The 23,287-nt window shown below is 36.3% G+C and overlaps 1 protein-coding gene and 1 long non-coding RNA gene across 49 annotated transcripts in view; both read left to right on the top strand.

Annotated features, from left to right (window-relative positions):
• Positions 1–23,287, top strand: part of EHBP1 (EH domain binding protein 1) — a 364,085-nt gene that overhangs the window by 95,049 nt on the left and 245,749 nt on the right. For all 48 annotated transcript variants that reach the window (XM_063789818.1, XM_054678447.2, XM_054678444.2 and 45 more), the window contains one exon: positions 3,016–3,069. In XM_063789818.1, coding sequence (XP_063645888.1) covers positions 3,016–3,069 — 54 coding nt within the window. The remainder of the gene's footprint in view (positions 1–3,015; positions 3,070–23,287) is intronic.
• On the top strand, positions 17,970–22,520 carry LOC134807903 (uncharacterized). Its single transcript, XR_010149492.1, has 2 exons — positions 17,970–18,055; positions 22,411–22,520. It is a non-coding gene; the product is annotated as an uncharacterized LOC134807903 (long non-coding RNA).

Raw genomic sequence — 23,287 nt, 5'->3', positions numbered from 1 at the left:
AGGCTGTTACCACTGACCTCAGATAAGTGAAAATAACCATCAGAAACTACTATAAACACCTCTTTGCACACAAACTAGAAAACCTAGAAGAGATGGATACATTCCTGGACACATGTACCCTCCCAAGAGTGAACCAGGAAGAAATTGATTCCCTGAAAGGGACCAATAACGAGCTTCAAAATTGAATCAGTAATAAATGGCCTACCAACCAAAAAAAGCCCAGGACCAGATGAGTTCACAGCCAAATTCTACCAGATATACAAAGAATAGCTGGTACTATTCCTACCAAAACTATTCTAAAAAATTGAGGAGGAGAAACTCCTTCCCAACTCATTCTATGAGGTCAACATCATCCTAATAACAAAACCTGGCAGAGACACAACAAAAGAAAACTTCAGGCCAATATCCTTGATGAACATCGATGCAAGAATCCTCAGTAAAATACTGGCAAACTGATACTAGCAGCACATCAAAAAGCTAATCTACCACGATCAAGTCAGCTTAGTCCTCGGGATGCAAAGTTGATTCAACATATGCAAGTCAATAAATGTGATTCATTACATAAATAGAACTAAAGATTAAAACCACATGATTATCTCAATACATGCAGAAAAGGCTTTTGATAAAATTCAACATCCCTTTGTGTTAAAGACTCTTAAAACTAGGTATTGAAGGAACATATATCAAAATAATAGCTATCGATGACAAACCCACAGCCAACATCATATCGAATGGGCAAAAGCTGGAAGCATTCCCTTTGAAAACCGGCACAAGACAAGGATGCCCTTTCTCACCACTCCTATTTAACTTAGTATTGAAAGTCCTGGCCAGAGCAATCAGGCAAGAGAAAGAAATAAAGCGCATCCAAATAGGAAGAGAGGAAGTCAGTTTATTCCTGTTTGTAGACGACATGATCCTAATCTAAAATACCCCATAGTCTCAGCCCAAAAGCTCCTGCAGCTGATAAATAACTTCAGCAAAGTTTTAGGATACAAAATCAATGTGTAAAAATCACTAACATTCCTATACACCAACAAAAGCCAAGCCGAGAGCCAAATGAGGAACACAATCCCATTTATAATTGCCCCAAAAATAATAAAATACCTAGGAATACAGCTAACCAGCGAGGTGAAAGATCTATATAATGAAAACTGCAAAACACTGCTCAAAGAAATCAGAGATGACACAAACAAGTGGAGAAACATTCCAGTGCTTGTGGATAGGAAAAACAAATATCATTAAAATGCCATACTGCCCAAAGCAATTTACAGATTCAGTGCTATTCCTATCAAACTACCAATGACATTCTTCACAGAACTTGAAAAAACTTTTTAAAAATTCATATGAAACCAAAAAGTCTGAATAGCCAAGGCAATCCTAAGCCAAAAGAACAAAGCTGGAAGCATCATGCTACCTGACTCCAAGCTATACTGCAGGGTTATAATAACCAAAACAGCATGGTACTGGTAAAAAAAAAAAAAAAAAAAAAAAAGCAGGCATGTAGACTAATGGAACAGAATAGATAACCCAGAAACAAGGCCACACACCTGCAACTATCTCATCTTTGGCAAAGCTGACCAAAAAAAGCAATGAGGAAGTCTCCCTATTCAATAAATGGTGCTGGAATAACTGGCTAGCCATATGCAGAAGACTGAAGCTGGACCCCTTTCTTACACCATATACAAAAATCAACTCAAGATGAGTTGAAGACTTAAATGTAAAACTCAAAACTATAGAAACCCTGAAGGACAACATAGGCAATACCTTCCTGAACATAGGAACTGGCAAAGATTTCATGACAAAGCCACCAAAAGCAATTACAACAAAAGCAAAAGTTGACAAATGAGATCTAATTAAACAAGAGCTTCTGCACAGCAAAAGAAACTATCAACAGAGTAAACAGACAGCCTACAGAATGGGAGAAAATATTTGCAAACTGTGCATCTGACAAAGGTCTAATATCCAGCGTCTCTAAGGAACTTAAATTTACAAGAAAAAAACAAAACAACCCCATTAAAAAGTGGGCAAAGGACACGAACAGGCACATTTCAAAAAACATACATGTAGCCAACAAGCGTATGAAAAAAAGTTCAACATCAGTGATCATTAGAGAAATGCAAATCAAAATCACAAGATAGCATCTCACACCAGTCAGAGTGGCTATTATTAAAAAGTCAAAAAATAACATGCTGGCAAGGTTGTGGAGAAAAGGGAACACTTATACACTGGTGGTAGGAATGTAAATTAGTTCAACCTTTGTGAAAAGCAGTATGGCAATTCCTCAAAGAGCTAGTGGCAGAAGGACCATTCAACCCAGCAATCCCATTACCGGGTATATACCCAGAGGGACTATAAATCATTCTGCCATAAAGAAACATGCATGTGTAAATTCATCGCAGCACTATTCACAGTAGCAAAGACATGGAATCAACCTAAATGCCCATCAGTGACAGACTAAATAAAATGTTGTATATGTATACAGTGGAATACTATGCGGCCATAAAAAGGAATGAGATCATGCTTTTTTCTGGAACATGGATGGAGCTGGAGGCTATTATCCTTCACATACTATTGCAGGGACAGGAAACCAAATACTGCATGTTCTCATTTATAAGTGGGAGCTAAGTGATGAAAACTCATGAACACGAAGAAGGGAACAACAGACACTGCGGCCTATGGGAAGTTGAAGGGTGAAGGGTGGGAGGAGGGAGAGGAGCAGGAAGAATAACTATTGGGTACTAGAATTCGTACCTGGGTGAGAAAATAATCTGTACAACAAACTCCTGTGCCATGAGTTTACCTTTGTAACAAACCTGCACATATACCCCAAACCTAAAATATAAGTTAGAAAAATTATAATAAAAATAATGCAAAAGAAAAGAGTAGGCTATTCTGCCTCTCCATTTTTAAAAGCTAGTAAAAGCTAAAAACAAGGCTATATGTATTTTCTTAATTGGATTTATTGGACTAAAGACATGTATTTCAATTCCATTTCATATTTTGCTTTTGTTACAGGATCCTCATGCGGAAGAATTTGAAGACAAAGAGTGGACATTTGTCATAGAAAATGTAAGCTAATGGCAAATTCCTTCACCTTTCACATTTTCAACTTTATATATGCATTATTAAGGTACATTGGCATTTTGGTGGTAGGAAAAATGTTGCCTTAAGAAAATTAAATAGTGATTTGTAGCTTTTAGAATGTTTTTAATGAAATGATAGCCAGTAACAAAATTATTTGTAAGAAATGCTTTTATTAACACTGTAAGTCTTCAATACTAAATTATATGTATGTTTGTATGTATGCGTGTGTATATGTGTATTATATATATAAAAATATGTATATATATTCTGTTTGGGGTTTAAGGGCAAGCCCATGTCTTACTCATCTTTTTATCTGTCAGCATCTAGCATAGTGCTTATCACATAGCAGATACTCATCTAAACATGTTGGATGGAACCATGAATGACCTTTGAAATCTTTAAAAATAAAGTATGTGGGCCGGGTGTGGTGGCTCATGCCTGTATCCCAGCACTTTGGGAGGCTGAGGTAGGCAGATCACCTGAGATCAGGAGTTTGCGACCGGCCTGGCCAAAGTGGTGAAACCCTGTCTCTACTAAAAATACAGAAAATAGCTGGGCGTCATGGCGGGCATCTGTAGTCTCAGCTACTTGGGAGGCTGAGGCAGGAGAATCGCTGGAACCCGGGAGGCAGAGGTTGCAGTGAGCCGAGATTGTGCCATTTCACTCCAGCCTGGGTGACAAGAGTGAAACTCCATCAAGAAAGAAAGAGAGCAAGAGAGAGAAAGAAGGAAAGAAAAAGAGAGAAAGAGAGAAAGGGAGGAAGGGGGAAAGGAGGAAGGGAGGGAGGGAGGGAGGAAGAAAGAGAGAAGGAGAGAAAGAGAAGGAAGGAAGGGAGGGAGGGAGGAAGAAAGAGAGAAGGAGAGAAAGAGAAGGAAGGAAGGAAGGGCGGGGCTTTAACTGTTTATTTGGGTTGAGAGATCCTAGATTGGTACCTTAATAATCATCTTAAGTTAATTTACATGTTGTGGAATCCCAAGTGACTGGAAGGCATATAGTAGGTATTCAATAAATGTTCATTTACTGGGAATTAAAGAAGACAGCCTATCCAAATATAGTGATTAATAATGTAGGCTTGGAATTCTTGGAAAAATCTGTCAAATAAGGGAGTGGACATAGGATGAAATGGAAAATATGTTAACATTCCTTCTCTCCAAACATTTATTAATATATTAGATTCACAGAAATCTAATGAAAATAATACAGATGACAGGAGTCAGGTAAACCTGATTTCAAGTCCTATCTCTTCTACTTACAAGCTCTGTGATCACTGGGAAATTTCTTAAATTCTCAGTCATACAATTATAGGGTTGCTTGAAGATTAAATAATTTTCAGTGAATATTAGCTTTTACCATTGCCATCATCATCATGACTGTTCATCATGATAATTGTTAAAGTTCTAAAATGTATTTATAACAGGCTTATCACATGCTTTGTGTAATATTCTTCCTTTCTATGCCTGACTTTGGTATGTATCTCAGTGACAAAAGGAATTTTTTGTTTATTCCCTGGCAGTAACTGGGCCATGTTTAGGACTAAAGAGCTGAGAAGTTTGGTAGTGAGATCAGGTCCATTATAGATTTACTTTCATATTATGAAGTTAGGAGATTTCAGAAGGATTGTGAAATTGCTATATTCTTAATGCATGGGAAAGAGCACAGATGCACATGTTATGACCAAAGCATTTGAAATACATTAACTCAAGAGAATACACTAATTTATATACTCTAAATTAGGGCAACTGTCATAAATTATGAACTATATCAAAAGGATGAGTTTATGTAATTAAACCAAAACAAGACAAACAAAACAAAGGAAGTGCTATATTCTCACCTGGAAGATAGACGAGAATGGGGTAGATCTCCCTCTTTAGTTTTCAGGAGGACATTAATTTCTTTCTGCCAATATCAACTCCTGTATAGTGAGATTTGAGAATAATTTTTTTTTCTCTGTCTAGGTGTATTAACTCTTTTTACCTGCTCTGGAAAATCTAGGCCAGTTTTCTGAGATGTGTACAGGACCCCTACTTGCATAAGTAGATTTAACGAGGGAAAAGTTTTATTTCATTCATCTCTGTATCTACCACAATTTTTTTTTCAAACCATACTACCTTTGGGGTAGTAGCTTCTCAATAAATATTTATTGAAGGAGTGAGTGAATGAATGGTATAGTTAAACTCTGTGAACTGTTATAAATCCTGTAAGGATTATTCTTTTTAAGAGAAAAATACCTGTAATCCCAGCACTTTGAGAGGCCAAGGCAGGCAGATTGCCTGAGGTCAGGAGTTCGAGCCCAGTCTGGCCAACATGGTGAAACCCCATCTTTACTAAAAATACAAAACAATTAGTTGGGCTTGGTGGCGTGCGCCTATAATCCCAGCTACTCGGGAGGCTGAGGCAGGAGAATTGCTTGAACCAGGGAGATGGAGGTTGCAGTGAGCCGAGATCGCGCCACTGCACTCCAACCTAGGTGATACAGCAAGACTCCATCTCAAAAAAAAAAAAAAAAAAAAAAAGAAAGAGAAGAATAACGTGAGTAACATCCATCAACTATACAGAAGAAAATTTGAAAAGTAGACCCTAGAGGCAGTAAAACAGCATGTGAAGGATCCATATGCTGTTACAGTAGGAGCTCTTCTGATCAACTTTATTGAACTTGCATAAGCCAATCTCATGAGATTTGTCTGTATTACCATCTGTGGGATTAAATATTCTTAGGCTGGGCATAGTCTCTCACACCTGTAATCCCAGCACTTTGGGAGGCCAAGGCGGGTGGATCACTTGAGGTCAGGAGTTGGAGACCATTCTGGCCAACATGGTGAAACAGCGTCTCTACTAAAAATACAAAAATTAGCAAGGTATGGTGGTGCATGACTGTAATCCCAGCTACTCAGGAGGCTGAGGCTGAAAAATCACTTAAACCTGGGAGGCAGAGGTTGCAGTGAGCCAAGATCGTGCTACTGCACTCCAGCCTGAGCGACAGAGCAAGACTCTGTCTCAGAAAGAAAAAAAAAAAAGAGAAAAGAAAGGAAGAAAGAAATGTTCTTAGACATTTTCTTTAAACCAAAATTTGATATAAGTAGACATTGCATGTTTCAAGTATTAGCAGTTTGCTTTACTTGACATAATCTAATGAGAGATTTTTAACCTTTTAAATAGATGATTCAGTATTCATTCATTCAGCACTTAAGTATTCATTGAGCGTGTATTATGTGCTAGATACTGTTCTAGGCATTGGAAATGGTGGTGTATAAAACATATGATTCAAGACCAGCCTGGGCAACACAAAGGAGACTCAGTCTACAAAAAAATAAAAAAAATTAACTGGACGTGGTGGCATATACTTGTGGTCCTGACTGTTCAGGAGGCTGAGGTGGGAGGATTGCTTGAGCCCAGAAGGTCAAGGCTGCAGTGAGCTGTGATCGTGACACCGCACTCCAGCCTGGATGACTAAGTGAAACCCTGTCTCAAACAAAACAAAACAAAAAAAACCAGATAACAAGTTAACAAATCTCTTCGCTGTGTAGTTTACACTCATATGTGTGTGTGTGAGAGAGAGGATAAAAATTACTGTATGAAAGATTTAGTATGTTAGATAAAATAAATACATAATGTATGCTAAATATATAGTAGGTTACATAAATGCTCTATGGAGAAAAAAGGAAGAGGGATAAGGATCCCCCGTCTTTATGATTACATAGTTATAATGAGCCACCTTATTATTTCTAAAGTCTCCAAAAGAGAATTGGGGTATGCTTGTCAAATTTATTTAAAATATATTTTAATAAAAGAGTTGATGAAATGAATATTGTAAGGTATGGGAAAGTTTTAAAATAACCTTGGCATTCTATAGATAAACCTCTCCTAGGTTATAGCTCCCCTCAGTGGTGAATGATGAAATTGACTTTTGCGGATCATCATGTAGCAATAACATGTTACAATGTTATACTTTCCCTTACATTTTAATGTGCTTTCACATTTCATGCAAAAGAATTAGTGAATTTCAAAGAGCTAAAGTTCTTCTCTTTGTCTTGTAAAACCTCGGTTTTGTTAGAAATTCTGTTGGTATATTGTCCTGACACTGAAAAGGTATGCTCTTTGAATGGAATTGTAATACCTTTCTTTTCTTTGCACATTGTGTTACAACCCCACAGTTAATAAAGAAATGTTAAGACTTTAACCGTAATGTCCAGTAGTAGCATTAGTAACAAAGAGTGAAGTTATATTTAATATAAAATATCCCAATAAAACAGAAGTCTCCAAATATATATCACTGTAACAAATTTATTGGACCCTTACTATGTACCAGGTACTATGTATAATAGAATGCTTTATACACGTTATCTCATTTGCTCATTATAATAACTCTGGTGTGAGTCAGATATAACCCTATTTTACAGGTAAAGAAAGTGAGGTTTAGAGAGGTTAAGTAACTTGCCCACAGTTATATAGCTAACAGGTTGGGATTTTATCCAGTCTTGATTTTCTCCAGGGCCTTTGCCCTTAACCTCTACTGCAATAACTAGCTACCTTAATAAGAAAGATGAAAAGAGATCATTTGAAATTGTAGAATCATAGGGAAGCTTTTAATCAGTCTTCTGTAGTGGTAAGCCTGTGAAGAATATATGTATCAGATTAGTGAAGGTAGTCTTTAATTATTGTTTATATACAGTTTAGAAGTTATTTGGGTTAATTATTTCACTACTGTTAGACATTATAAAATGGAATTCTAGAATTTATCAATCACTAGAATTCTTAATATTTTTTCTCAAGGCAACCTTACTGCTTCTTTGTGCAAATTGACATAATGCTATTTTCATTTTATTGGTTCTCTTGTTTCTGATTTCTCCGTTTTGTCTGAGCTTTCTTCTTTGGACCAGAAACTTTAGAGTTGAAATTTTAGAGGTGGTTCTGCCACTTACTGGCTATGCAACCTTAGATAAGTCATTTAATATTTCACAGCTTCCATGTAGTCATGTATAAAATGATGGTATTAATATCTACTCCACAGGTTATTGAAGATTGGAAATAATGTATGTAAAGCATCTAGCTTGGTAAGGAGTAGCTATTTTTATAATGTTCCTTTCTAGAGGACACAGAAAAATATAAAGGAAAGAAAACTAGATTTCTAAATTTTATTGTTGCAGGATTTTAGTTTTGCCATTCCTTTCTACCACTTACACCTCTCAATGATTTCTAGACTTTACTGTTATCTCAAAGCAATGACAAGGCAACTTGTAACATCTCACTTGGACTAAACTTAAAATATTTTTCTTTTTATCTTTTGATTTAGAATATCTTCCCCTTATAAATTTAATCTAGGATTAAGAACAAGTATTTCTTTTGGATCATTTACAATCCATTTACTTATTAGTGTAGATAAGAATGGATACTATAAAACACTATGTTTCATTTTTATCTACTGTAATAGAATAACATCTGTTCATCCAGACAGTTGACATTGTAGGGTTTTTTAAAAATATGAAGCCACAACAGTTATATTTAGGAAACAAAATTTTTTTTCTCTTCCTGGTGTTTTAGATTACCCAATTAAATCCAGAACCATTACATTTGTAAATTATATCCATAGGTTTTAGTTTCTTGTTTTTACATTTGAGACAAGGTCTTGCTCTGTCACCCAGGCTAGAGTGCAGTGTTGTGAACATGGCTCACTGCAACCTTGAACTCCTGGGCTCAAGCGATCGTCCTGCCTCAGCCTCCCCAGTAGCTGAGACTACAGGTGCACACCATTATACCTGGCTAATTTTCTATTTTGTAGAGACGGAGTCTCCCTTTGTTGACTAGGCTGTTTTGAACCGCTGAGCTCAAGCAGTACTCCCACCTCGGCCTCCCAGAGTGTTGAGATTACAGGCATGAGCTACCACACCCAGCTGGTGTTGGTTTTTAAAATCTAAAAAAATTTATTTTTCTGATTCCACTGTTTTATTTTAATACATTAAAAGCATATTGATGAAAGGCACCAATCAGATTGAATCCATTCATTAATTTATTCAACCATTCTGCAATATTTTAATGTGGATTTTCTATATGCCCAGACATTTGGTGGTTATTGAAGATACAAAGTCAGTTAAGACATGCAGAATTTTGATTCTGAGATTCATGGTTTTTTCTCCCACATTTTTTTCTGTGAAATTGGGATCATCTTATATCTAGGATGTCCCACAGTTATAACTGGTAGTTTTTTGTTTGTTTGTTTGTTTTGCTTTCTTACTGCTATATAAAATAATGACATATCGTCTTTAAACCAATGATAACTTATATTTGATGACATAAGATAACCTGTCCTCAAGAAGCTTATAAAGTAGTGAAGTGTCAGAGAGGTAAAGAACTGCAAGGAAAAACATAAAAATGTTCGTAGGGTACTACAGGACAGTAATGGAGGGCAGAGTTGGAATAATTCCTGGAGGAAGTGGCTACAGAGTTTAGTCTTGAAGGAAAAAGGAAGTTAGGCAAAAAAGGCATTCTAAGTAGCGGAAAGAAATAGCAAAAGTAACTGAAAGAGGAAAAACAAAACCAACAGAAAACATGAGCTCCCCCATTAAAGATTAATAGACATCTGCTTTTTGTTTTGTAACTGTTAACCCAATGAATGTAATAATAGGCATAAGATTAACTTGGTTCTTCGTCCTCCATGGAGATCAGTGAGGTATCAAAATGTGTTTTCTTGGTGCTACCTATTCACTATCCAGTCTTTCCCACTATTTCTGACTGTGACCCATGAGATAGGAAGTTCGGCTCCTCCAGGGCTCCACTAGTCCCTTTTTTATTGCTGTTTGTTTGATGTTACCTCCGGAAGACTTTTAAGTGAATGGCGATGGGCTAAATTAATTATGTTAATTCCAAGGCAGATGGCTGGACCTGGTAGCACACGCCTGAATCTTAACACTTTGGGAGCCCGAGGTGGAAGTATTGCTTGAGCTCAGGAGTTCAAGACCACCATGGGCAATATAATATAGTGAGACCTTTTCTCTACAAAATGTCAAAAAATAGCTGGGCTATGGTGATGCATGCTTGTAGACCCAACTACTTGGGAGGCTGAGGCAAGAGGATTGGTTGAGCCTGGGAGGTTGAGACTGTAATGAGCTCTCATTGCGCCACTGTACTCCAGCCTGGGCGACAGAGTGAGACCCTGTCAAAAAAAAAAAAAAATCCAAGGCAGTAGTGTAAATGCTTCTCTGCTTTGTTTCTTTTGTTGGATTATGTTGAACAGGATTACTTGCCCAACCAAACTCACCTGACAAGATTATACCACGAACAGAGATGATATAATAGCTCAAATAATACAATGTAAACAATATAAAATCACAATGTTTCTGACCTTATTAAATTTAAGTTTAAATCCTTCTCCAAAATCAAGTCAATCTCTTGATCTCGCAAAATAACAATTCTGATAAATTACTTCTACTTTTTCTTTCAGAGAAAAAAAGTATATAAATGCTGCTTCGCTCCTTTAGTTGTTTTTTTTTTCTGTGTCACCTCAATCAAGGCATCTCACTTCAATGTCTGGGGAAAGACTGGATATCTTTTTCAGAAACTGTAGCTTGCACTTTCTCCTGTAGCTCCAAACTGGGATTATCTTTTCAGCCCCAAGCATTTCAAGAATACATTTCCAAAGGTCTAAAGAGTGTCTAGTGCATATGAGAATACCACATCGCAAACATTAGCAGTACCCCTCTTCCACCATGGAGTCAGTTTATAATCTAACTATCAGTAGAGATGGCTCAGCCTTTTTAGGGTACGGCAGCATTTACCTTAGTATAGTCCTGTTTATAGCATTCCATTTAATGTTCCACCCCCTCTGGAAATGTGGCCCAGTTAACTTACTTGAACCTAATCAAATTTCCACTAGGCAGCATACTCCACTTTTTGTTCTTCTATTAATCCAATAATTAAGAATGGTTTAGTCAGTAATGCCCATTTATCTGTATTTGTTAGTATTATATACTATTTATATATACAGTAAACTTTTATTTTTCCTGTAGTTCATTCAACTTTGTGTGGAGGGAAACCAGTCCTTTCCTTACCCTATTGACTGCAGTTTCATCAAGGAAGAAAGTGAATTCTCTCACTCTTGCTGAATGGCAAGAAAATTCATGTGCTTATGGCTACTTGCTGAGAGAGTATTGTTCTACACAGCACTAACCAGAATACATTTGAATGATAAATCAAAGATCCCTGTATTGTTAGATCTCTTTTAGGCCATTCTTTTGGTATAAACTTCTCAACCATGTTCTTTTCTTACAGTCCCAGAGTCTTAAACCCTTTTGGATTTCTAAATATTTCGGAAATTTGAAAGCAATGTATAGAGGACCTCTGCTCATCTTGTCTTTCATACAAATGTAGCAATTTGGATAAATCTAATCAAGATCCAGTGTTTTATTTTTAGTTTCAACTTAACTTTTTTGGTTATTTTTCAAATATGCACAAAAATAGAAGAAATAATATACTAAACCTCTAAGTACACGTCTCCCGGCTCAATAATCTTCAGTATTTTTTTCAAACTTATTTCATCAATTCTTCTACTTTTCTATTGTTTGCTTTACCAGATTTAAAGTACATTTCAGATATTATATCATTTCTTCTATAAATAATGAAGTCCACTTGAACATCATCAGCTTAAGAACGTGGTTAAGAGTTACTGGCATGTCAGAAAAGGTGACCTACCAGCAAATAATTTTTTTTTAACTTAACTGCCTTTTAGATGATCTCTCTGACCTGTTAGGCTGCACATTCAATATTATCTTGATTCTTAAAAAGTGATATTATTCTTGTTTCTACAAAGAAAAAAAATTGACTATATAAGAAGCAACAAAGCTTCTCTTATAACCCCCTCAGAATTAAACTCCTGAATTAACAGTAGGAAGCTCATGGTTCAGACAGACTTTTTTAGTCTTTTAATTATCCTGTCAACTTTCTGTTGTATATGATTATGGGAATGATGACTGGCTGTCTGTAAATTAGGCGGGGTATAATAGATATGACTAGGAGTTAAATGAAAAATTTTTAGCTAACTAAATTTTACTTTGGTTGCATTTCAGAGAAATTTCATATATATATATCTCTCCTCCTTAGTTTCCCTTAATGTTAAGTATTTAATGTGCTGTTCTAATTCAGAAATTTTTCAGATTGTGCTTCTAGAGGAAAAATCCCATCTCCTTTATTCTCAAATGATCCTTTAACTTTAAATAAAATAATGGAGAAACTTCTGTTGCACTTAAAAAAAGAGGTATGCCTAAGAATGATCATGCATGCTTTGAGCCTGTCAACTGTACTGTATTTATCTTTGTGTAATACAAGAAACTCTATGTTAAAATAGTGAACAAAAATTACATGCCAGATAATTTATTTCACATAGCAGTTTAATTTGTGAAATGTCCTAGCTAACACATTTTAAGGGAAAGTTCCATTTTTTAGCAACAGAGCACTGTTTTCATACTATTACAGTGTTCTTGTTTTCTGGTTCTGTTTTTCTGAGTTTTGTCCCTGTTCAGTATTTGGAGATTCATCTTTATTGACATTGATCATACATTACAGATCAAGTACTGCAATAGTATAAAAATTCACAGGATTACTTATTACTCATAATTGCTTATTTATCCAACCAGTATTTAATAAATAGATATCATGTGACAGATACTTGCTACATACTGAGAGTGTAATGGTGAAAAAGGTGTGGTCTCTGACTTCCAGTATCCTACAGTCTGGAGTGGGGAAACAGGCAACCACTATGAAGATTAAGTTTAGGATGTTTTATGTTCCCATATAAAGAGTACTTAATGCAGTCTTGGTGGGTTAGGGGAGGCTTTCTATTGAAAGTGATATATAAATTGAAACCCTAAAAAATAAAGTTTTTACAATCCTTTTTCTGTAACTTCAAAATCCAAAATCTCTACCTAAGATGTTTATAATTTTTTATTTTTTTGGAAATTTGATTCAAATTCATTTGGTGGCAAAACCTGACCTTACCCAAAATGAAGCTATTTGTGGTATTTATTCCACTTAGTGTAAATGTTTATTCATTTTGCTGCAAAAATAATATGTTTGATTATTTAGTCAGACTGCCTCAGACTTCACTGGGAGTGTGCTGTAGTATATATATGGTAAAGGCATTGTATTTCCTTCCTAAAATCCAAATGAGAGATTTCAGATAGGAGATTAAGTACTTTTGATAGTTGTCTGCATTGGATTTGTAGGGTGCTTCAGGTGGCTGGAGCAGCTTGAGCAGAGGTCTGGAGGCAAGAGAGGCTTCTTTGTGCAACAGCATGTCGTTCACTAGATTACTTTCTTTTATATTTCACTTTTTAAAGAGTGGTTGATTTTTCTAGGGTTATAATAACTTAACCATATGTTAAGTTACTTTTCTTTCTAAAATTACTTAGGCCAGTGTGATGTTAACTTTAAGATCTTGCTTCACCTGCCTCTTAAAATAAAAATATGCTATATCAGCTGATCAGTTAATAACTTCATAAATCATAAATGATACTTGATATGTTTTGTTAAAGAAAACAAAGCATTTTCAAATAAAATGAGATATTTCATCTTTATGAAACATTTCTAAAGTGGATGTTATTATAATTTTACTCAGTGAGATTAAGTGACTCGCCCAAGAACACACAGAAAGCAGCTTAGCCTGGCCTCAAACCCATGTCTTCAAACTCTGAAACCCATGCATTTTACCATTTACTCACTCACTCAATCATCAAACATTTATTGTCCTAGGCACTAGATTTAGAGCCTAGTGCTATATTAACTACTATGGAGGATACAAGAGAACACCTCCACTCAGATATTAATTTTGGTTTGAGGGATACGTGTGTGAGACAAGAGTAAGGTGATATGTACTATGGTAAATGTATAATGATAGCTGAAAAGTACAGTAGAGATTAGAGATAGACCAGTTAATATGGACTGAAATTATCAACAATGTTTTAAGTGTAGCTTTTCAGACATGGCTATGTGTATTCCTAGAGGTATCTGACAGTTTCTATCTTTCTGTATTGTAAGTTTTTTTCTCGGATAAAACTAGTAGTAGTTGTATTGGTTTGTTCTCACACTGCTAATAAAGACATACCTGAGACTGGGTAATTTATAATATAAAGAAAAGAGGTTTAATTGACCCACAGTTCCGTATGGCTGGGGAGGCCTCAGGAAACTTACAGTCATAGTGGAAGGCACCTCTTCACAGGGTGGCAGGAGACAGAATGAATGCCAAGCAAAGGGGGTAAGCCCCTTGTAAAACCATCAGATCTCCTGAGAACTCATAAGAACAGTATGGGGGAAACTGCCCCCATAATTCAGTTATCTCCACCTGGTCCTACCCTTGACGTGTGGAGATTATTACAATTCAAGATAAGATTTGGGTGGGGACACAGCCAAACCATATCATTCAGTCCCTGGCCCCTCCCATATCTCATGTCCTCACTTTTCAAAACAAAATCATGCCTTCCCAACAGTCCCCCAAAGTCTTAACTCATTCCAGCATTAACCAAAAGTCTAAGTCCAAAGTTTTATCCGAGACAAGGCAAGTCCCTTCCACCTATGAGCCTGTAAAATTAAAAGCAAGTTAGTTACTTCTCAGATACAATGGGGGTGTGGGCGTTGGGTAAATACACCCATTCCTAATAGGAGAAATTGACCAAAACAAAGGGGATACAGGCCATATGCAAGTCCAAAATCCAACAGGGCAGTCATTAAACCTTAAAGTTCCAAAATGATCTCCTTTGATGCCATATCTCACAGCTAGGTCACGCTGATGCAAGAGGTGGCACTCACAGACTTGGGCAGCTCCACCTCTGTGGCTCTGCAGGGTACAGCCCCCCTCCTGGCTGCTTTCACGGGCTGTCATTTAGTGTCTGTGGCTTTTCCAGGTGCACAGTGCAACCTCTCAGTGGATCTACCATTCTGGAGTCTGAAAGATGGTGGACCTCTTCTCACAGCTCCACTAGGCAGTGCCCCAGTGGAGACTCTGTGTAGGGGCTCCAACCTGACACTTCCCTTCCACACAGCCCTAGCAGAGTTTCCCCATGAGGGCTCTGCCCCTGCAGCAAACTTCTGTCTGGACATCCAGGCCTTTGTATACATCCTCTGAAATCTAGGTGGAGGTTTCTAATCCTGAATTCTTGACTTCTGTGCATTCACAGGCCCAACACCACATAGAAGCTGCCAAGGCTTGGGGCTTGCACCCTCTGAAGCAATGGCTTAAGCTGTATGTTGGCCCCTTTTAGCCCTTGCTCAAGTGGCTGAGACACAGGGCACCGAGCCCCAAGGCTGCACACAGCAGGGGAGCCCTGGACCTGGCTCAGGAAACCATTTTTCCCTTCCAGGCCTCCTGGCCTGTGATGGGAGGGGCTGCTGTGAAGGTCTCTGACATGAACTGGGGACATTTTCCCCATTGTCTTGGTGACTAACATTAGTCTCCTCATTACTTATGCAAATTTCTGCAGTTGGCTTGAATTTCTGCCCAGAAAATGGGGTTTTCTTTTTTATCGCATTGTCAGGCTGTAAATTTTCCAAATGTTTTGCTCTGCTTCCTCCTGAATGCTTTGCTGCTTAGAAATTTCCTCTGCCGGATACCCTAAATCATCTCTTTCAAGTTCAAAGTTCCACAGATCTCTGGGGCAGGATGAATTTAGAAATAAATCAGCCTTAATAACTTTGAAGAATTTCCCCTTTACCCTTAAAATTAGGAAAAATTTAGAAAAGTGGTCAAATGACATGAAATGGATATAAAACTCCTAATTAAATCACTAAAAATCATGATGTATTTACTTTATATTAAATCTCTTCAGCCAAAGCAATTAACAATATATGTTTCCTACCTCTTTTGATATTTTCCAAAGTCACATTTTTTCTTTTCAAACTGAAGAAGAGAAAGATTGAATTTTTTTATAAAGGAGACCATTGTTCTACTTAATTTGGGTCACAGAATGATTGTTTTTTGGATTTCATTATCCTGGGTACTGTGATATTGGATATACATTTACTTCCTAACATTGGGGATATGAATAAGACAAAGTTTCACCTGCATGTAGTTCTCAATCTAGTCAGAGAGGCAGATCTGTAAGCAAATCATCGAAATATAGTGAGGATGCGAAAGAGGCAGGTGGCAGGCCCCTTGAAGACATCCAGGAGTACTCATATCTATCAGGGGCATGGGAAAGGCTTTATGGAGCAGTTGCCACATGAACTTGAAAGACTTTTAAAAGTTCACTCACCAGATAATTGTGTGAAGAGAATGGGGTCTGAGGTAAGCACAGAGGGAATAGCCTTGGTAAAGGCACAGAGATAAAATTGTTACAGCTTTATACCCAAAGTGAGGAGAGTACTAGGGGTTGAAGCTATCAACATGAGCCCTTACTCATCTTGGGTAAGACTATGGATGGCCTTGTGTGCCATACCAAGGAATTTGAACTTTATCCTAGCAGCCTGTGGATCCCAAACTTGGCTGCCTATGAGAATCACTTCTGGACTATTAAAACATATAGATTTGCCCACTGGACCCTCTATGATTCTGATTCATCATTCCAGTAAGCTATCAGGAGGCATGGAAAAGTTTTAAGCAGAGTGATAATATGATCAGATTTGTATTTTTAAATAATCAGTTTTTACCTTTCAAACTTTTTTTTACTGTAGCTGTAAGAAATACATTTTATATTATGATCTAGTACACACATATATGTACCTGTGAACAACTGAAACAAGTCTTACTCTTACAAGTATTGTGGGATGTACTGTGGTATTTTCTGTTCTATTCTGATGTTTTAGAATGCTGTTTGCAAACCGCTTAACTGACTTTGCAACCCATTAAAATGAATTCACCATCCACTAATGGATCATAACCCACAGTTTAAAAAAGATATTTCTATAGAGAATGAATTGAAATGTGCAAAACTGAAGGACTTGAGATCAGATAGGCAATTGATTCAGTTATCCAAGTAACAGATGTCATGGGCCTGAACTAGGACAGTGGCCTTAGCAGGTGCAGACAGAGAAGAGGTGAAAAAGATTCAGAAGTGTGTAGAAGGTAGTGGAATCACTTCTTAGTGACTCATTTCAAGGGCTAAGGGAGGTCAGAGAGTGTAGGGTGACTTCCAGATTTCTAGTTTGAATGTTTAGATAATTTGCTCTTACTCAGTATAGAGAACACAAAGGAAGAATTGGTAGGAGTGGGTTGTGGGGGGGGAAAGATATCCAGAAGGCAGTTGGATATATCAGTGATTTTTTTCCGAGTGAGATTCCTTTAAATTTTATTTTCTTTTTCTTATTAAAATATATATTTTAAGGCCCTGTATTCTCCTTCACCTTTCTTATACAACCTACTTTTTCTTACATTGGTTTCTAGTGTTTTTATGTAGATTACCCTAAAATATTTTTAAACTTTCTGCTTATGCTGTAAACTACTGTAATACCATTCCAGTCTTTTCCAGGACATATATAACTCCTTGCCCAAATGAAACTTACGAAACTTTTTTTTTTCTTTCTGAACCACATCATCCTTTCCTCATCCATCAGAGGTAGTGATCTCATTTTTCTGTCCTTTCTGCGTGTTGTTCCATTTTGTATTTCCAGCTTTGTGGGCATTAGTTGTCTACTGCATTCCCGTATGTAACCAACTAAACATTGTTATAAGCAGTGCAGCAATGCTTGCTGGAACTTGATAATTTTCTGCCACTTGTGATTCAGTTAAATAGATCAGATTATAGTCATATTAGGGCTTGGCTGGGCAGTTCTGGCTTTGAAATCTCTCATGCAGTTGTAGTCTGAGGGGTGGTTGGGGTAGAACATGAGGGGAGGAAGGACTGGAGCCCATGAGATGGACCCTGGCATTTCATGTGGTATCAAGGCCTCTCCATTTCCTCTCTTTCAGTGGGTTAGTGTGGATTTTTTTCAAGGCAGTTGGACTACTTTCATGGCAGCTAAAGACTTCAAGAATGACTATTCTAGCTCTTCCAGTGTAAGTTGCATCACCTTCTTGACCTAGCCTTGCCACATAGTGTTACTTCATCATTTTATGTTAGCTATAAGCCAATCACAAACCTGCCGTGGTTCAAAGGGGAGGGGAATTAGACTCTACCTCTTGATGGGGAAGTGGTAAGGCTCTAGAAGAAAATGTGGGATGAGAAATATTTTTGTAGGCAATCTGCAATAGCTATGTAGAAAATATATCAATGTCATCATACAGATTTTTAGTTTTGCCTGGAGTTTGCTACTGTGTTCGTACTGCACCTTGAATCTTTTAAAGATTAAGTTAGCTTTTATGATTTAATTTTTCACATCTTGTTTAATTTCTGAACTTGGATAATTTGCTTTCTCTGCAGCAGAATTAAGTATATAGTTATGAAGATGCTTTAAGCCTATGTGTTAGGTTTCCCTGGTACAGGACAGTTGCAGGCAGCAGCAGTTTGGCCAGCTCTGCAGAGTGGGCAATTTTGAATTGCATGTTATCTTGTGTGTTTTCTAAGAGCAGTTCTTGATTCCTGTCTTCAAAACTCTAAGGGACCCCTGTAGCCTGTTGAGTAGACTGTTGAAAGTTTTAAATAACTGAAAATACGTTCTCACTTTAACTGCTATGTTCCTTTTTAGACCGCAGGCATGGCTGTATGACATAAACCAAATATTACTGGCTGTATTTCATAGCCTTGCAAGTTTTCATTAGCAATAGGAAATGAATCTGACAAGACGCTGTCTTTCTTTAAGTATGTGCACTATTATTGCTTATTTTCAGAAATAAGCTCCTATCAGTATAGTCATGATTTTTGACTGATAAAGTTTAGTTCCCAGTTCTGCTGCCGTGCTTGAATTATACTTAATAAATATCATTTGATAATCTGCTGGCATAAATACTAATTTTAACAATGGTTCTAAAGTTATATTTTATAAATATACTATGCAGGAAAAGAAATCCCTGAGGATAGAAAATACAAAACAACAATTAATATGGATACTCCTGTTGCCCCTCCTGCACCACCCCACACTGCACCGCTGCCCCCCCCCACCCCCTTGCTCCATTAATGTGTTCTTTCATAGAGGCGTGGCAAGTTTGTCTATATTGAAGAAAGCCTATCTGGAATAGTCATTTAGTGTAATGCTGTTTAGAGTATTATAACCACTTGATGGCACCCTTTGATTTGGTACAAACCTCATTAGCCATAGCACAGTGCAGCATAGTAGTTGTAATGGAATAACACATAAGAACTAAAGACTGCAAGGTATCTGGTTAATGTAGAGATGAAATGAATGCAATAGCAAGGCTAAGCTTTCCTGACCCTTCATGAGAGAATAGATGAAAAAAGGAAGAATAAGCTATTGTGCCAAAGGGAGATGATGAAATTCAAGATCCACACACATAATCTCTGGCTCAGCCTCTGAAATGTTAATCCCTGGGTAGAATTATTTGAGCTATAGATTGCAATTTATCATCAAAATGGCACTGTGTCAAACAATACTTTTTATATGTGTGATGTTTAGAACTATCCAATTTTAATATAAAATGGTTCACAGAGCACTGGCTAATATTTAAGTAGCAACTCTTTAAGGTTGTGATTTGGGGGAATGGAGTAGGATGGTTTCTTTACATCAAAATATGAATTGTGTTTTAGATAGAAGGCTTTGGGAGAATTTTTTTCTTTTTCTCAGTGACAGTTTATTTTTAATGCCAGGAAAAGGGATTTTTAAAGAATGCCTCTTTTAAATTAAGTGGTTTAGAATTGTTTTCTTTCATAGACAAATGATGTTTTTGTAATTATACAATAATTCTGTAATTTTTTCTAACATTGCTTAAAAATATGCTAGCTGATGAAATGTTATATATTTAAAGGTTTATGTGGTCTTTCCTATTCCAATATAAAATATTTGTATGTTTTCTCTTATTTAAATCACCCAACTTCTGCCCACTAGGGAGTGGAGTCATAATTCGTATGTGTTGTGATGTTTTTTCCCTTAAAACCAAATTCTTCCAATTAAAAGAACTAAACTTTGATAGTATAGGTGGAGGGGTGGGTATTGCATATGTCTATTAATCTGTCACTCTGAGTAATACTCATGTTATGGACTTTTCCTATGTACCAAAAAAAAAAACCCTGTTGTTATTTTCTAGAAAATTAGGAAACTTAAAATAACCCTGTTTCTGGAATCTAGAAGCTTGAAATTCCAGTTTAACTATATATTTTTCCTTTAAACTTTATCATACTAATTTATAAGAGGCTTTTTTTTGCCTCCTTTCACTTAAGAAAAGCAATTATTTTCTGTTATTACTAAGAAATTATTTTACTTAATTTTGTTTTTATATTCTTCTTACCTGTTTCTGAAGGTTTACCAATAAGCTTGATCTTTAACAGAAACCTATATTTAATTTACACCTAATAGATCATACCATTCCAGTACCTTCATTACTAATTGCAGATGTTGAAGGCATGCTGTGACCCTGTTAGATGTATTAGATGCTGTAGCACAAATCTATGAAACACCACTCATCTGTGCATGAATAATTCTGTGTTACCATATTTTAGCTCTGGTGGGAAAAATATTTGATTTACTGGTGGTAGGGAACATGAGAGGAGTCACTGTGAAAAACATATGTCCTGTGAAAATGTCTTGTCTTTGGCAGCTGTCTTCTTTTAGTGATCATGAAGAGTTAAACCTTAGATCCAGAGTCACACCTATGGAGACTAGAAGTTGTGCATGTTTGAGATATTGCTGGCCCTTTATAATACCCAGTCATCAAGAACAGATAGTATGGAGTAGTCTTTTGGCTGTTGCCATTAATAAGAGTGCTCTATGAGACTGCATAGCCATTTCAAATTGTTTTTGGAGGCAAAGGGTTCAGAATGTACATTAGGAAGACACAAACATATATATATGTAGTAGAAAAAGACCTTGGAATTCCTAACTTGGTAAAGTATTACAAAGTTGCTTCATCTATTTACGTAATTACATCTGCTGACGTTTTAATTTAAATGCCACCTAGAAAGTTGATAGAGTTAAGTTTAGCTGAGTGTTTTAAAAATGTGACTTTCTCAACTATGTAACACTTCTCCACCCACCCACCCACCAAAAGGCCTACTCCTTGCTTTCTGTTTCTGAGGACAGAATGTTATAAAGGACGGTTAGTGCCTCAAACGTGCACAACCTCTGATCTTCAGAGGTCTGGCTCTGGATTTAATTCTTAACTCTTCATGATCACTTAAAGATGACAGCTGCCAAAGTCAAGATTTCAGTAACCTTTTAAGTAAGCCTCCTGGTTCCACACTGAGTGCCAATGCATACATCTTCCAACCCACTGCACTGGCAGTCTCATACCCAATGCTGAATACAGTGTTCCAGCCTGGTGCCTTTCAGCACACACAAAACTGATCAATGTCCAATTTTATCCAACCACCCACACTAAATATGAAACCTCGTGATGCTGTCACAGATGCCTGCAGGGTAGCACTCCTGCAAATTTTAAAAAACATGAGATTGTTAAAACAACTAGGAAAAACCCCTTTCTGATGCCAGTTACCTAAAACTTACTTGTTTTTGAAGTAGCACCTTTAGTTTGCTATATGATGTCAGCGAATATAATTTGTTGAGAAAAATGTTTCTTACACATTGTTTTCCCACATCCTCCTAGTTTTATAGGCCTTATTAAATAGTTTCAGTGAGCCAGTCTTTGAAATAAAGCCCAGGTGAATATTTATGTTTCCACTGTAGCAGCAGCATGCATTCTTGATGATTGACCTTTACCCTGACATAATGTCGTCTTGTGACATTGAATGAAATAAATGAAGAAACTAGTCCTTGGCTTGATTTGTATTGGCAGAAGAAAGCAAACAGAGTGGTTTGTCAGGTTGCTAAAAACGTCAAAATACAGTTCTGGGACAATTTCTAACACAAAGGTTTTTTGTTGTTTGTTTTGTTTTGTTTTTTAAATAATGTATGGGTGATTGGATGTTCTTTGAAAAAAGCACGCATTTGAAAGGAAATTGAATTCCAGCAGTACCTGTATCAGATAATAATAGGAAGTAAATTGTTTCCCTTTATTTGAAGTTGCATTTTATTAGTCAGATGCTTGTTGGTGGCATGTTTAAACATTAAACATTTAGAGAACTGCACAGCTTTACAGAAAATAGTGTTACTTTATATAAGGATTATGTATTATTAAAAGAAATAAGGCTCTATTCCTATAAACACTTGTTGTGTTGTAACTTTAGTAATCATTAATTTTAAATAATTTTAGTTTCTACATGTAAGTTATACACGGTATAACAGAACTCCATTTGAAAAGTAAGGTCTAAAATATTTTTGTGTAATTCTCTTGTTACTTTATAGATTTTGGCTTTGCAGACAAGTTGACTATTTCCACAAGAGGTACCCATCAATGAAATATCCTGTTTTGTAGATGTTAGTGTTTATACCATTATTAAATGAGTACAACCCTATTCAATTATTGTCTCTTGTGTTTTATCTTGAAAGCATTGCTTTCAGGCAGTTAATCTATTTCAAATTAGTGTTGTAATATTTTTGTTGTTTTAAGTTATAACTCACTATTATGTTATTCCATAACCTTAAAACCTAGTTTCCCAATGTAGATGTGGGTTTCTGGATTAAAATAATCAAATCACAGAAATTTAGAGCTAGAAGAAAACTTAGAAATCATAAAATTCTCCTTGCTCATTTTCAGATAAGGAAACTAAGATATCATCTGGTAACTAGCCCAAAGTCATATTGCTAATGAGTGGTAAACTATTCATTTTCATTCATTTTCTTCACTCCCAGACTGAGGTTCTATATACCAACTTTAAGTAGCACAAGTATGTGATAACATGCTTTTAAATGTTTGCTTTTTATACCTCTTCAAATAGTTTTAGAAAAATTGAATTTTTTAAAGAAAAAAACCATTTGTAATGAAAGGTTTTTAAGATAAACATCAGTTTTACTGAGGTAGATAATTTGATAGTATTTAAAGAAAATAAGACCAAAACAGCCAGCAGCCATATCTGGATTATTCATTTAAGTTCAATGCATGTGATTCCCTGCTTCAGATCATGTGCTGCATATACTAGCTACATTTTAAAATCTAAAATCCCACTTAATCATAGACTTTGCTAATATTTTTGGAAAATACGTTTTTGAATAATATAAGAACATTTTAGTTTCATTTTAAAAGATGGTTATTATGAAGTTTTAAATTCTGTAATCGAGTGAA

The sequence above is a fragment of the Pan troglodytes genome, chromosome 12, assembly GCF_028858775.2.
Source record: "Pan troglodytes isolate AG18354 chromosome 12, NHGRI_mPanTro3-v2.0_pri, whole genome shotgun sequence".
Taxonomy (NCBI): domain Eukaryota; kingdom Metazoa; phylum Chordata; class Mammalia; order Primates; family Hominidae; genus Pan; species Pan troglodytes.
This window is presented reverse-complemented; position numbering and strand designations above follow the sequence as displayed.